Source organism: Vicia villosa, linkage group LG2, assembly GCF_029867415.1.
Source record: "Vicia villosa cultivar HV-30 ecotype Madison, WI linkage group LG2, Vvil1.0, whole genome shotgun sequence".
NCBI classification, from domain to species: domain Eukaryota; kingdom Viridiplantae; phylum Streptophyta; class Magnoliopsida; order Fabales; family Fabaceae; genus Vicia; species Vicia villosa.
Genome location: NC_081181.1, coordinates 157,470,031 through 157,483,025, shown reverse-complemented (window position 1 = coordinate 157,483,025; position 12,995 = coordinate 157,470,031). Strand labels below are relative to the sequence as shown.

At 29.6% G+C, this 12,995-nt stretch overlaps 1 protein-coding gene across 1 annotated transcript; it reads left to right on the top strand.

The window, feature by feature from the left end:
• Nucleotides 1-2,037: 2,037 nt before the first annotated feature.
• Nucleotides 2,038-3,182, top strand: LOC131647189 (large ribosomal subunit protein uL22c-like). The gene is made up of 2 exons (XM_058917101.1): nucleotides 2,038-2,341; nucleotides 2,598-3,182. Exons 1-2 carry the CDS (start codon nucleotides 2,098-2,100, stop codon nucleotides 2,984-2,986), a joined length of 633 nt encoding a protein of 210 aa, XP_058773084.1. The 5' UTR covers nucleotides 2,038-2,097; the 3' UTR covers nucleotides 2,987-3,182.
• The last annotated feature ends 9,813 nt before the right edge of the window (nucleotides 3,183-12,995 follow it).

The window sequence follows — 12,995 nt, the reverse complement described above, 5'->3', positions numbered from 1 at the left end:
TTATCGTGTCCCACTACTGTCACTCTAACTTTAAGTTATTTATTTACTTATTTTCAGACAATTTTATTTAATATTTATAAAATAAAATAAAAAAAAGAAAATAAGAGAGGTAAGTCACTACTGTAAGTTGATATGTTTTGATTTAGGGTTAAATATACGATGCCCCCCTACCATTAGGGCGAGTTTCGGTTTTGCCCCCTTGAAGTTTTTTTTTTGTAAACTGCCCCCTATAAAACACAGATTCTGTTTTCAGAAGCCCCTATCCCTTGTTTGGCTGACTGGACATGAGGGATCTGCTTATGTGGCACCAATTTTGCTGATTGTTGAAAACATAGAAATAAAATGTTAAAATGTATCCTCCTATGGGATTCGAACCCAGGAGTCCCTTGTTTGGCTGACTGGACATGAAATAAAATGTTAAAATGTATCCTCCTATGGGATTCGAACCCAGGAGTCCCTTGTTTGGCTGACTGGACATGAGGGATCTGCTTATGTGGCACCAATTTTGCTGATTGTTGAAAACATAGAAATAAAATGTTAAAATGTATCCTCCTATGGGATTCGAACCCAGGAGTGTACCCATATATACTAAGCTCCAAACCATTACGCCAACTGTTTTTAATTGTTAATACATGCATTGTAATGTTTTTATAAATTGATTATTCTAAATCTCAATTTTTATAAGTTTGAATTTTTTTCTAATTGAACTTTTAAAGTTTTTGGTTTTTATAAATTGATAATTCTTTTATAAATTAAATTTTTGTAACACTTTCAAGTTTTTAATATTTTTTTTAATTAACATTTTTATATAATTTTTTAATAACGTTTTTAATAAAGTTTTGCATTAATGTTTTTTAATAATGTAATTTAATTAACGTTTTAAATCAACGATTTTATATATATACTGAATGTTTACATTTAATTAACATATAAAATAAAAAAAGCTTTTTTAATCAACGTTAATATATATACTGAAAGTTTTGTTAATATATACTGAACGTTAACATTTTGTTAACATAAAAAAGTTTAACATATATATAAAACAAAATAAATGTTAACTATATATATAAAACAAAATAAATGTTGTTAACGTTATTATAATTTTTTTTTAACATATATATAAAACAAAAAAATGTTAACATTTATATTAGGAGACCTTAAAATATTATAAACTAAGTATTAATATATAAAGTATATTTTAGTATAACTAATATAAATTAATATAAAAAGTTAGTATAACTAATATAAATTAATATTGCTTAATTTTTTATAGGAATTGCTCAGTTTTTTTAAAATTTTATAAATTTAAGATGTTAATATATTATATAGGAATTGCTCAGTATTTTAAAAATTCAGTTATATATAAAAATTAATTGTGTTAAATTAATTGTGTTATAAATCATTTATATATTTTTTTTATAATGATTCTAATATATATTATATAAAACAAACAAAATTATAAATTAATATGTATATTGTCTAAACAAACAAAATTATAAAAATGTACGGTTTTTTAAAAAAAATATTCATTTTATATGTACAGTTTTCTTAAAAAAAATTATTCATTTTATATTACAGTTTTAATATAAATATATTTTATATAAAAGTATATATATTAATAGTTTAAAAAAAATTCAGTAATTAATATGTACTGTTTTTATTCAGTTAAAATATTAATAAGAAAACTAAATAAAAAACGAAAGGTTTCAACAAAAACGTGCAGCTTAGTTGGTTGAGATATTACTCATTGACATGCTTGTACTAGGTTCGATCCTTGGTTGAGCCAAAAATTTTAATTGATTTTTGCTTATTAAACATTTATACAATAAGTAAGCAAGTCCAGTCAGCCAAACAAGGAATTCAAATGTCCAGTCAGCCAAATCCCCCACGTCCAGTCAGCCAAACAAGGAATAGGGGCTTCTGAAAACGGAATCTTTGTTTTATAGGGGGCGGTTTACAAAAAAAAAACTTCAGGGGGGCAAAATCGAAACTCGCCTTAGTGGCAGGGGGGCATAGTATATTTAACCCTTTGATTTATTATCTATCCAGTCTTATCTTTAGGTTTTTCATTCTCATTCATTCAGCATCATCATCCGAATGGCTCTTTCTCTAGCCATTAACGTTCCTCCTGTTCGCGATAACCTGCTTCGACCCCAACTATTTCAATCCCAATTCCGCCCAAACCTAGTCAAATTCCCGGCACCCTCCTCCGCCCGAATTCGATGTTCCTCCTCCTCTTCATCTTTCAATGACATTTCCCTCAAAACGGTTACCCCCAACCGCAACAACTCTTTCGCCTGTCGCGCTACCCCGTTTAAAGGTCGCCGTACCCAGGTTAAAGGTACTCTTTCTTCTCTCATCTCTTTTTTACAAAATAACTTCCTCACCACTTAGACTTAATTAGACTAAATTTACTGATCTACAATATTTAGATTTTCATCTTCATTCAGATTGTTATTTGCCTCAAAATATCTTAACCTGTGAATGTGCTTGGCTATACTCAATATTCTAGTTTGAATCTGAACGCTTCATATTCTTAGAAGGATATGGCAAAACAATTAACATACATTTAAATTTAATGCTGCACTGCACTGCAGTTCAAGAGAGCGACAAACCATACGCAGAAACCTATGCTGTAGGGAGACACATTCGCATGTCTGCCGACAAAGCTCGAAGAGTAATTGATCAGATTCGCGGTCGTCCATACCTGGAAGCAGTTTTGATATTGGATTATATACCTTATCGCGCCCGTGAAGCCATTCTTAAGATTGTGCGTTCTGTTGGAGCAAATGCAGTCCATAACTTGGGTCTAAGCATGCCAAGTTTAGTTATTAGTGGAGCAGAGGTTAATGAAGGCAAAACTTTGAAGAGAGTTAGAGCTCGAGCTCAGGGGCGGGCTAACCAAATTCTAAAGCGCACTTGTCATATTACCGTCAAGGTGAGAGGTTTACCTGACGAGGCTGTCGTGGAAGCTAAGACCTCTTGATCCTGTTTGAAGACAACAAAAATATGTATCCCTGTTATGAATCTCCTCCAACCTTTACATTTGATGGAAATTTATGCATTTTGGTATGATGTAGTTTGTTTAGTGACTTCTACATGAGTGTTGAGAATCTTATAAATGTACTGATGTTCAACTTAATACTAGAATGATATGTTTTAGCATTGATATTTTATATGAATTTATTTTTGTTATAGGGTATACTCCTAAACTTGGCTTTAGTTAAAAATCTTGCAATGCATTGAAACATTGCACATAAACATATATTAAACTGAATATGAATATGACGCTTAGTGTATGTTTGGTTAGATGTTTGCACATGAACTTCCCATTCCAAGACAGAAAAAACCTGGAAAAAAAAGGCAAAAGCTACAACTTTAGGCCCTAATAGACTTTGGGGGCAACAAGACATAGGTTTAATCTTGGACAATTTCTCAATCCACCACATGGGCTTCTTACGCACCACCGAATTGACCAAAATGTCCTCGTGCTTCCGTAGTTGCCCTCGTGCTTCCGTAGTTGCACTTTTGAAAGCACCCTTTAAGTTACAAACTAATTGGGATTTTTTTTAATTAATTGAGAAAATCTCAATCTAAGTTACAAATTAATTGGGATCCCAGTTAATTGAAAAAAATCCAAATTAAGTTACAAATTAATTGGGAAAATCTCAAATTAATTTCTCAATTAATTGAGAAAATCCCAAATTAATTAAGTTAACATTTTGATTTTCGCGATTAATTGGGAATATCTCAAGTTCCACTATGTTTTTAACGCTCTCGTAGATGCATCTACAGAAAAAATCAATTTTTTTTTAAAAAAAATAGTGCTTTCAGAGATACATCTACGAAAACTGGGGCATTTTTGGAATTTTGCGCAGTGTATGAGATATTCATGGGGTGAATTGAGAAATCGTCTAATCTTGTCTTGAAGAATGTTTTGGCTAAACTCATAATATTAGATGAACAACATTTTAGGCTATGTTTGGATAACGAAATGAACAGAGCGGAGTGCGATGGAGCGGAATGAAGCATAGTGGAACGAAGATACCATTCTATTGTTTGGAAATTTTAGGATGGAATAAGACAAGTTGTTCATTCCTTCCAAATCAAAGGGGAAGGAATAATGTGGTAAGTAATTGAATGGAATGGAATTCATGTCACTCCATTCGGCTCCATTCGGCTCTGCTCTATTCGTTTTTTAAATTTTTCAAATAATGGAGTATCATTTTATTCTATCCAATTTCACTTCGCTCCATCTAATTCCATCAAACCAAACAAAGTCTTAGGGTATGTTTGGATTGATGGAATGTGATGGAATGGAGCGGAATGAAATAGAATAATATTATGTTCCATTGTTTGGATTGGTAAAAAAGACGATGGAATGGAGCAGAACATGATGGAATGCATTCCATCATATTTCATCCAATCCTTTAATTTTTATTCCATCCAATTTGGGGTGTATGCAATAGAACGAACTTCAAATTATAAAAGATGCACAAACGATGGAATGGAATCTATATTCTATTTCGTTCCTCTCCACTCCATTCCATCATGTTCCATTATACTCCGCCCCGCTCTATTCCATCAATTCAAACATAGCCTTAGGCAATGTTTGGATTGACTTAATGCGACGGAAAGTAGTGGAATAAATGGAATAACGTTATATTCCATCGTTTGGGTTAATAAAAAGATGATGGAATGAAGCAGAACATGATGGAATGTGTTTCATCTAAATCCATTACTTACCTTCATTTTTGTTCCATTTGATTTGGGTGGAATAACATTTTTTTTATTACATTCCATCTTAAAATATCCAAACAATGAAATGTGTTATTTATTTTGTTCCATTCCGCTCTGATCCGCTCATTTTAAAATATTCTAACATAGCCTTAGGGTACTTAAAGGCCATGGTTTCAAACACCTCTGTAAAACCCTATAACCATATTTTGGTGTCCCTTCAAAATATAGAAGAAAAGGTGAAGTTAATGGAATTATTTAGGTCATATTGTTCAAGGGTTGCACTCACAATAGATTGTTGGACGTCAGTCCAAAATCTAGGTTATTTAGTTTTCAAAGCCCATTTCCTAGATAATGAGTGAAACTATGCTAAAAAAATCAAAAGCTTTAGTATAGTGTCTAACCATAGAGACGATATCATTACTAAGCAAATGGATAAGATTTCAAATAAACATGGTCTTAAAAAGTGTCCACAATCACTAATCACAATGGATGTGGGGGTGCTGAAAAGGATAATTAATACCACAGATGGGTTAGTGTTAGATGGAGAGCACTTGCATGTTAGGTGTTGTGCTCACATCCTAAACTTTATGGTGAATGATGACTTGATAACTAATCAACAATCTATTTCTAAAATTAGGACCATTGTGAGGTTTGCATGGTCTTGCCCCAATGACTACCTAAGTTTAATGAGTTTGTTGGAGTTGTCGGAGTTATATAAAAAAAAACTTATTTGTCTTTATGTTCCTATCAGTTGGAACTTAACATACCTAATGTTGGAGTCAGCTAAAAACTTCCAAGTCGTTTTTGATAAGTTCGACGTTGAAAATTCTAGTTATTTTTGAGTACTTTGAGACTAGTTCTTCCCTTCCTAACTATAAAGATTGGGAAAAAGCACATGCATTCATGAAATATGTTAAAATATTTTATGATGCCACTAAGGTGTTTTCGACTTCCTCAAATGTGACCATACGTTTTGCATCTCACCAATTATCAAACATATACACTGAGTTGAAAATGCACATTTTAAACTCTGTTCATGTTTGACGTGAATTAGGGATGTATATGAAATTGAAATCTAAAAAATATTGGAGAGACATTTTGAACATGAATGAACTGATTTATTTTGGTGTCATTCTTGATCCCTTCTATAAGTTGAGGTATTTGATTTATTTTTCCTGAAATGTACAATGATGATCAATTTGATGTCGGTAAAGAATTGTTGTCTAAAGTCAATAAAAGTTTGCTCAAAATGTATAACAGGTATGCTTTAGACCATGGCCAGCTAAATGGGATTAGGTAATCACTTATTGGTTCATCGGGATTCATTGGTAGGAAGTAGTGCTTAAAAAGAGCAGCCAACACAATTGGCTAGAACTAATTCTTTTAAAAAGTTATTTGAAAGAGAAAATTTGAATAGATCAGAAAAATGAGATTTAAAGGTATTTGGACAAAGACAACTTTGATGGAGAAGATAAGTTTCAATTACTTGTATGGTGAAAACAAAACTCCTAAAGGTTTCCGGTTTTATCAAGCATGGATATGGATGTATTTGTTACTCCTATTTCAACGGTATCATTTGAAAGTGTTTGGTACTGGTGGTAAAATTTTAGACACTTTTAGGAGTTGTTTAAATCCAGATATGACATAGGTTTTAATTTGTACTCGGAATTGGTAAATCCATATATGACATAGGTTTTAATTTGTACTCGGAATTGGTTGATGTCTTCTCCCTTTCGATTTAAAATGTCTTCGAACACAAATAAACAATCACTAAATAAATAAGTTATTCAACCGAGAAAAAAACAAAAGTTCATTGGTGAATTTAGAATACTATCCTTCTAGAATTACAATACTCGCTCGCAAAACAACTTTCTCGAAAGCGCTATGACTAAATTTGAGTGAAAGAAAGTAAAGAAAAATATTTCAGAGAAATAGTTAAGAGTGACGTATGAGAGCTCGCGTTTCTAGATGTGAAAATATGAGAGAATGAAACTCTATTTATAGGCTAGAAGTTGACACAAAAAGGGAAATTCTTTGGGATCAGAATTGATGAGTCAATCGATTGGCATATTGGTTGGCCTAAAAATAACTGTTTAGTTTGGTTTAAGAGGAAAGAAAATTATAGTCGTTGCCATTAATTGAGATGTTGTCTTAAACGGCGCATTTTCACACTAACCCAATCGATTGGGTAAAGTGCCAATCAGTTGGCAAGAATAAAAAATTGCCCGAAACTTTTCTGACAGTTTCCAAATCATCTGGCACGTCTTCAAAACATTTTTGGAAATATTTTCTTGAGAAAAACATGTTTAAAAAGTTGTTTTAATGTGTGCATAATTAGTTGTATAACTTTACGAGAGAGCCCTATGCTTTACAATATTATTCACTCAAACGCGTCAAGACGAACTTTGACACACTTCAAGTCTTGTCATATACTTCAATCTTGTAGACGGTTGCTTGAATATTTCATTCTCATAGACACTTTCTTGAGTTTTACTTGGAGATGAGGTTTGAGTTATATTCTATTTAGATGTCATCATCATAGAATAAAATATTATCAAACCCTATTGATATGCTTGTCATAAAAAATATCATCATCATAGAATAAAATATTATCAAACCCTATTTATAATAGTCTTTAGTTGTTATCATAAAAAACTAATTGTCATCATTAAAAACATGTTCGTCTTCAATAGAGCTTTCTTAATCAATAACCTATAAATTATGGTTCCACAAATCGTATATATCTTATTTGTCCTCCTATAGTTCTCTTTATTCTTTTAGTGTTTGGCTCATCATTCGCTTTTCTTCTTGATTTTTTTGTCTCCCTGGAGCTCTCCTAACAAATGGAAGCTTCAAACATATTATTAACTTGCAAGCCACAACGTGTATGAGTATTATAACCTGATCTGAACAACATAGATGGATGTAATTGAGTCATTTTCTTCCACGCATCTTCATTTTACTTCTTCATATTATCCCTGGCATTCTCCCATCCAGGAATTGTGGTTGCACGAGCAGCTCTCTATAAAGATTGTTTCATTAGTTCTCCCTGACACTTCTTTCTCAAGTTGCCATAAAGATGTTTAATTAATAACATGTGTAACACCCTTCTAGTCCTACATAGAATTTACAAATAAATTGATCTAAAATCATCGCACAAGGGTGTCACACGTCATAAAAACATAAACAAATCATGTTCCGTAACACGGGTTACAACAATAGTAGTGATTATCTTCAAAACATACACATTCATGGTATTCACACAAATTCAATACTTATTTTAAAAACATCGCAGCAGAGTCATCATCAATAAAAATCCTCAAACTTTCAAACTCATGACATTAGTCTCATTAAATAATTGAAAATAAAATTTATCCAACAATCAAAATTCATGCAAAGCCACCATTTAATAGTGATATAAAAATACAATCAAGCATTCTCAACCCGATGTTACATATCAGATCAAGACACCTCTAAATTAATGGAAACTAATAAATACTCCAATGAGCTACCTTTCTTACATCTACAACAATTCTTGAGTATTTGCAAGTTACCCACGTGGAGGCAACATTCAAACAGAAGGAATGAGTAATCATAATCAATTATAAAAGATATAAGGAAAGAGAGGATTGTAATCATTATAATTCCATCATATAACGTCATTAACAATTCCTAAACTCACACCTCACACCTCATGATTACACACACATACAACTCTCATCATAGTAATCAATATATAATCACTTAGAATTTCAAAATTCATCACACCACATATTATCAACATAATTAAGCAATAACACTGACTCAATGCATGTGGTACCATAACATGAACCGCTAAAATCATTTCACCCGTTGATCCTCACCATAGGATCGATTCCCTCTTGAAACCAGAGTACATCACAAAAACCATTACCGCCACCGCAGGTAATGCTTCATTAATTCCCTATCGTAGGAAATTAGCTACTCGCACTCGAACCACCACTATGGAAACGAGGCCATATCATAATTAGAACCAGAGTTCTGACAACATGGATGCATGGACTCTTAGCATACAACAACAATAACAACATACATTTGTTTGACCCTGGCTAGTCAAGTGTGTCATCAACAACATAATCATCATAACATGTATATATTTGAACATGCAACATAATTAAGACATCGTCACAATATCAACACCATAGCAACATCACAAAAATCACAAACATTAACACCACAACAATAATATCAATCTTCATTGTCATTAAAAGTCATCATAACACAGTATTATCACAATATCATCATAATAGTAAGATCAACATAACAACATTTATGAATAATACTACTCCTAAAAACAACATCAAATTCAGCAATTCGACAACTCAATAAACATGGAAACATCAGCATCATGTAACATTACTACATTAATACAACGTTTTCATAAACCAAGCACATAAACTCACAACTTCATCAAAAAAATAACCATAGAAATGATACCCAAACATATCATCTATTACTATTATGATATAGCTCTGTGCGTTAGCTTTCCAACACTTTAAACGGTGTGTCAAACAAAGTTATGAAACTTAAGTTACGACACTTTCAGTGCACACTGTCAAAACGCTTGTCCCGGCCTCGCCCAACGAATTTTCCAACGAAATTTTCCAGCAACCCCCAGGTGTGATTCTCTACAGTACATGCCTTCCCAATACTCAATTTTCAACTCATAGTCATCCAAATTGCATCATAATCAATATGATATAAACCTCAAACAACACATACTCACATATACGATTATAATTTGGATCATGGTATATAAAAGCATAATTCATCAACAATTATTCTATAGCATACAACATCAATCAAATAAAATCAAAATCTACATCTACCCTTCCCTCATACCAATCATAATCGAAAGCAATTACCCACCCTTATAAATTTCTTTTAATTTCCACTAAACCCACTAAACTTCCACGGTAACATTAAAATTTCTTTTAACCCCACTAAACCCATATCTAATTAATAAAGTAAATCCTAATTAAAATTATAATTAAAATAATTCTAAAAAGTTAAAGCTTCCATAACTCCATTAAGCTCTAAGCTATACTTATATAACTAGTAAAGGACCCGTGCGTTCGCACGGGTCGCGTAAATTCGATATAAATATTAAATAGATATTATATAGTCATGGTTAAAAAATATATATAAAAATTTATACGAATTAACAGAAAAAATATTTCAATGTTAATTATCCTATAATAAATATTAATTTAATTTATCAAGTTGTAAATATTAATTTAATTTATCAAGTTGTAGTAGTTGTCAGGATATACATAGATTTGATAATTGCTATTAAACTAAATATATGGTGGAAAAACAGGTTTGCCCCGTCAGGCATGCTTATAATTTTTATAATTGTTAATAATTTTAATTTTACAATTTCTATTAACATTATTATAAAATAAAACATATTATACACCAAAAAAAAATATTGGTTTGATAATTGATTTGATTTAATGAATTGAATAATACTATGTTTGTTAAATTTGTATAATAATTTAGAAGTTATATGCTATAGTAATTCAGAAGTCAGTTTAATGGTAGTGCACCGTCAGTATAAAGAATTATTACACAGACATTCAATTAGAATATTTTAAAGTGTCAAATCATAAAAGTATTTTAAAATTTACAGTATGACTTGGCGGGATGTCAATGTCATTGGATGCCATTGTAAAAGTGCATCATCCTTAATATCTGTTCAATTTAAGTAAATATTTTGTCGGCCCGTCAAAAAAATAGGTTCGGCCCGTCAGACATGCCTATAATTTTTAAATTCTTCTATAGTGTAAATGTATGAATTGTATTGATATTATATGATTTTATCATCTAATAAAAATAAATTTAAACACATTTAAGTTTTATAACAATCTCTGACAAATCTTAGACAAATAACAATTGTTGAAAAACTTAAAACAACAATGGTCAATAAATAAAATAGATTTATTTTATTTATTAATCTTTTAATAATATTATATTTAAAATAATAGAAAATTACTCTTTAGCCAAAAATTGTAAAAAGGACTCTTAACATTAAATTCCATTTTTAAGTCCAACCCATTAAATAAAAATAGTTATTAATAATATATTTATCTCACAAAATTGAAAATAATTGTTTAATTAGATTAGTTCGAACCTATTATTAGTTTATATTCTTGGACACCAGTCTTATTTTTATTTGAAATAACAACAATAAAAAATTGCAAAATAGAACGGGTACCATTACTAAGGGCGACAACTGTTTAAATAAATTAACATAATAAATTCAAATGCTTCAAAGATTTGGAACATAGAGATAAAAAATACGGCTCGTTGGAATAAAAGAAAAAAATATTTAAAAAATCTAATAATGATTATATCTGATTAGTAACATTAATGCACCGGTCTGGAATAAAGGAAAAAATATTTAAAAAATCTTAAATAATGATCATATTAGATTAGAAACATTAATGCAGTCTTTGAAATCAGTCTTAAAATTCTCATTACAGGAAAAAATGACTCTGTATTCTCCTTTTCATTATTGCTCACGCAAATAGTTAATACAATATTTTTATCTAATAAATAAATGTGTAGAATTTTTTACTTAAAAAATTTCTAAATTAAACATTAATAATAATAATACTAATATATTATTATTATTATTATTATTATTATTTGAAATAATGAAGATATATTATATCAAAAAAACAGTTCATACAACGCGACCCGAAGGTCCAGCTAACCAAAGTGACTAAGGACTATTACATTAATAAGGGAGCAAGGTACCTACGAAGCTTAACCTTATTTTACGAAGCTTAACCTTATTCCACCCACGGTTAACAATCCTATCAATAACAGTGAACCCGATCTTGGCACTAATATATTATTATTATTATTATTATTATTATTATTAAATAAATAATTTGAAATAATAGTAATAAATAACATTGATTGTTTTTTCCTAACAATATCATATTAATCATGCATCATATTGTTGTCACATAGAGATGGAAAATATAATACTATATAATTTTGATAAAAAAATAAAAAATATTTTTATTAATCATATACTCACTTAAAATATAAACAATTTTAAATTTAGTAAATATTATAACACACAAAATTAATAAAATTATATATAATTTTGCCATCTTAAAAAATTTAGTAAATATTATATATTATATATTTATATTACAAAGCATAAAATGATAAATTTATTTGTTGACAATGATAAAAAATTTGTTTCAAAAATATATGATTATGATTAAGAAAGATTGTAGTGTATAGAAATAAGTAATTAGTATTATTAATGATTAGGGAGTTGAAATTACTTTTAGAGTATATAGCTAGCCTAGTACACTTTACGCACCTATATAAAATCAAAAAATAATACTAAAATTTTATAGTCATCCAATTTTTTATGGTCATCCAATTAATATTTTAATATTGTCATGTAATTATTGTCTTTTTTAAAAAATAATATAGCCACTTATGGTAGGAATTGAATGATAAGTTTCTTATTGTCGTTTAGGTTCTTTTCTTATAAATATCGTTTTGTTTGTATAAGTAAACAAAAATAAATTAATTATTGAAAGAAAAATTAAAAAATAATATATTATTGAAAAATTAATTAATTATTAAAAAAAATTATATTTTTTAAGTTAACAAAATATAGATAAATTAATTATTTAAGAAGAGATTATAAAATAATATATTATAAAAATATTATGTTAAGAGTCAATGTTTTTTAAAAATTGAGTGAGGTATACTTTTTTTATATCAATATTAGATGTTATTAGTAAAACAAATATTATAAAATACTAATATTATAAGAGTCTGTTTGGTTGGGGAGTTTTGAAGGGGGAGAATAGTTTAAGTTTAATGAGTTTGGTTCATATGAGTTTTGAAGGGGAGAATAGTTTAAGTTTAATGAGTTTGGTTCAATTTTTATGAGAAGAGGGGGTAATTAGATTCTCTCCTAGAGTAGTTTTTTAGTCCTCCCAAATTGAATGGATTCAGAGGGGGAGAGAAAGTAGTTATGATAGAATATTGACAAAATTACCTTCACTTATTTGTTACAATCTTAATATTCCTTAATAAAAATTAAAAATTAATTTTTTGTCCTCTTATTATAATTTTTTTTTTTGGAAGAATAAGAAATTATATATATAATTCCAAAAAACAGTTATGTACATAAGCGGCCCATAGGGCCCAGCTCAAACCAAAGGAACCTAATCAAG